Source organism: Octopus bimaculoides, chromosome 7 (genome assembly GCF_001194135.2).
Source record: "Octopus bimaculoides isolate UCB-OBI-ISO-001 chromosome 7, ASM119413v2, whole genome shotgun sequence".
Taxonomy (NCBI): Eukaryota; Metazoa; Mollusca; class Cephalopoda; order Octopoda; family Octopodidae; genus Octopus; species Octopus bimaculoides.
The window spans coordinates 38,766,231-38,768,039 of NC_068987.1; the positions used below are offsets into that span (position 1 = coordinate 38,766,231).

Sequence of the window (1,809 nt, forward strand, 5' to 3'; positions counted from 1 at the left end):
TGTGTGTGTGTGTGTGTGTGTCTGTGTGTGTGTGTGTGTGTGTGTGTGTGTGTGTGTGTGTTTAGATATACAGACAGACGGACGGACGAGTTGATGGATGGTTGGATGGATGGATGGATGGTTCATTTTAGTATATGCAATTGCTGAAAATGATTCTACCTCCACGGCCGCCGCCAAGTCTCTCTAATATATCCCGAGCTTTCCGAAGGTCATTACCCAATTCTGCATATTCCGCTTTCTCACATTCATGTATGACCTCCTGTATTTTTTTCACATCTTTTCGTTTTCCAGCCATTTCAAGTTGGTCCCGTAAATTATCAGGGGTTCTGATGTCTATAAGAATATATATTCAAAAGAAATGTACAGATGCTGAAAATCCGAAACATACTAACATAATTTTAGTCCATTTTAAAATTTACAACAGCTAGGAATGACCGTTATTCCTACTACAAACTCTATCAGAGTATCACCTGTTCACCTCTCGCCATGTTTTCAAGAACCGTTTGTTCACTTTTTGTCAAGACTAAGTTGTTTATTGAAAAGGAACTTTGCTGTCACAGTCATTCTATTTGGAAATAAATACCATCTTACTAGACAATTTCCACAGCATGACCAAAAATAGAATAAGATTATATAGCTGCATTGTTTTTCCCGCGAACATTTCCCTTCGTGTTACTACACGAGAAAGAATAAATAACACGACTACCAACGTCATTGTACAAATCTCACCAAGGAGCAGTTTATTGAAGACAACTTCGAAATTATCAAGAAAAAATTATGAGCTAACTATGGAGCTACAGTATGGTTGGTTGACTGGCTTGAATTAGCATTTCAAGCTTTTCAAACCACATTCTGGTGTCTTGAAAAGTGAAGGACACATCGGATAATATAGTCGGCCGAAATACTACTGATCAATCAGAACTTACTCGAAGTTAATGTACAAGGAACACAGTTTGATGTTTTACATCAGGAGTAAAACACGAATAAATAGCAGGGCAAAAATACAAGGAAGCGATTTGACTCAGTGTATACTACATTGCTTTTTCGCTTTCAAAAATGAAACATTGTTGCTTCCGAAACGTTGATATATACTCTTTTCTATCAGAACTTTATGGCATTCGTACTGTTGCACATTGTTTATATTGCATTTATTTATTATCACATTGAAAGAGAACAAAAGCATATTTACTGATATCAAAATTTGAAAGGAAGATATTATTAACCACCATTATTAAGCCTGCAAACGGAAGTTCACGTCTTCTTAATAACTACACGAGAAATCACTAAAGCAGTATTATTCAAATTCTGTTTTCCCACTCCCTGTATATCAATAAACCAACCCATCTCTCTCTTTCATTATCCCTTTCCTGCATTTGCTCTCTCTCCCTCTTTCTCACACACACTGTCATTGTTACATACTTTGTATGAAATAAAATTGTTCTAACCTCCAGTACCACCAGCAAGAATATCCGAAATCCTTCGAGCTTGTTGTATGTCTGAGTCAAGTTCTGGCATACCAGCAGCGACACTTTGTCGGATAGCTTTAGCCAAAGCATTTTTATCCTTGCTTTCCATAGCACTTCGTAAATTTTCTCGCAGAGAATCAACGGATTTTGTTCCTAATAATGTTAAATGTTTTTTTTTTACACTTACAACAATAAAGATATATTACTGGACACAATGTCAGTTATTTTTACGGAAAGTTATAACCAATTGAGCTTTTGCCAAATAAGTGCTGTTTTGCTGCATGATTAAATCAATGTGTGTGTGTGTGTGTGTGTGTGTGTGTGTGTGTGTGTGTGTGTGTGT

The 1,809-nt window shown here is 36.5% G+C and overlaps 1 protein-coding gene across 1 annotated transcript in view; it reads right to left on the reverse strand.

The window, feature by feature from the left end:
- Positions 1 to 1,809, reverse strand: part of LOC106876157 (uncharacterized) — a 183,111-nt gene that overhangs the window by 87,343 nt on the left and 93,959 nt on the right. Inside the window, exons 58-59 of the mRNA XM_052969507.1 lie at positions 1,446 to 1,619; positions 160 to 333 (exon numbers count right to left, since the gene is read on the reverse strand). Of these exons, the coding sequence (XP_052825467.1) occupies positions 160 to 333; positions 1,446 to 1,619 (348 nt within the window). The remainder of the gene's footprint in view (positions 1 to 159; positions 334 to 1,445; positions 1,620 to 1,809) is intronic.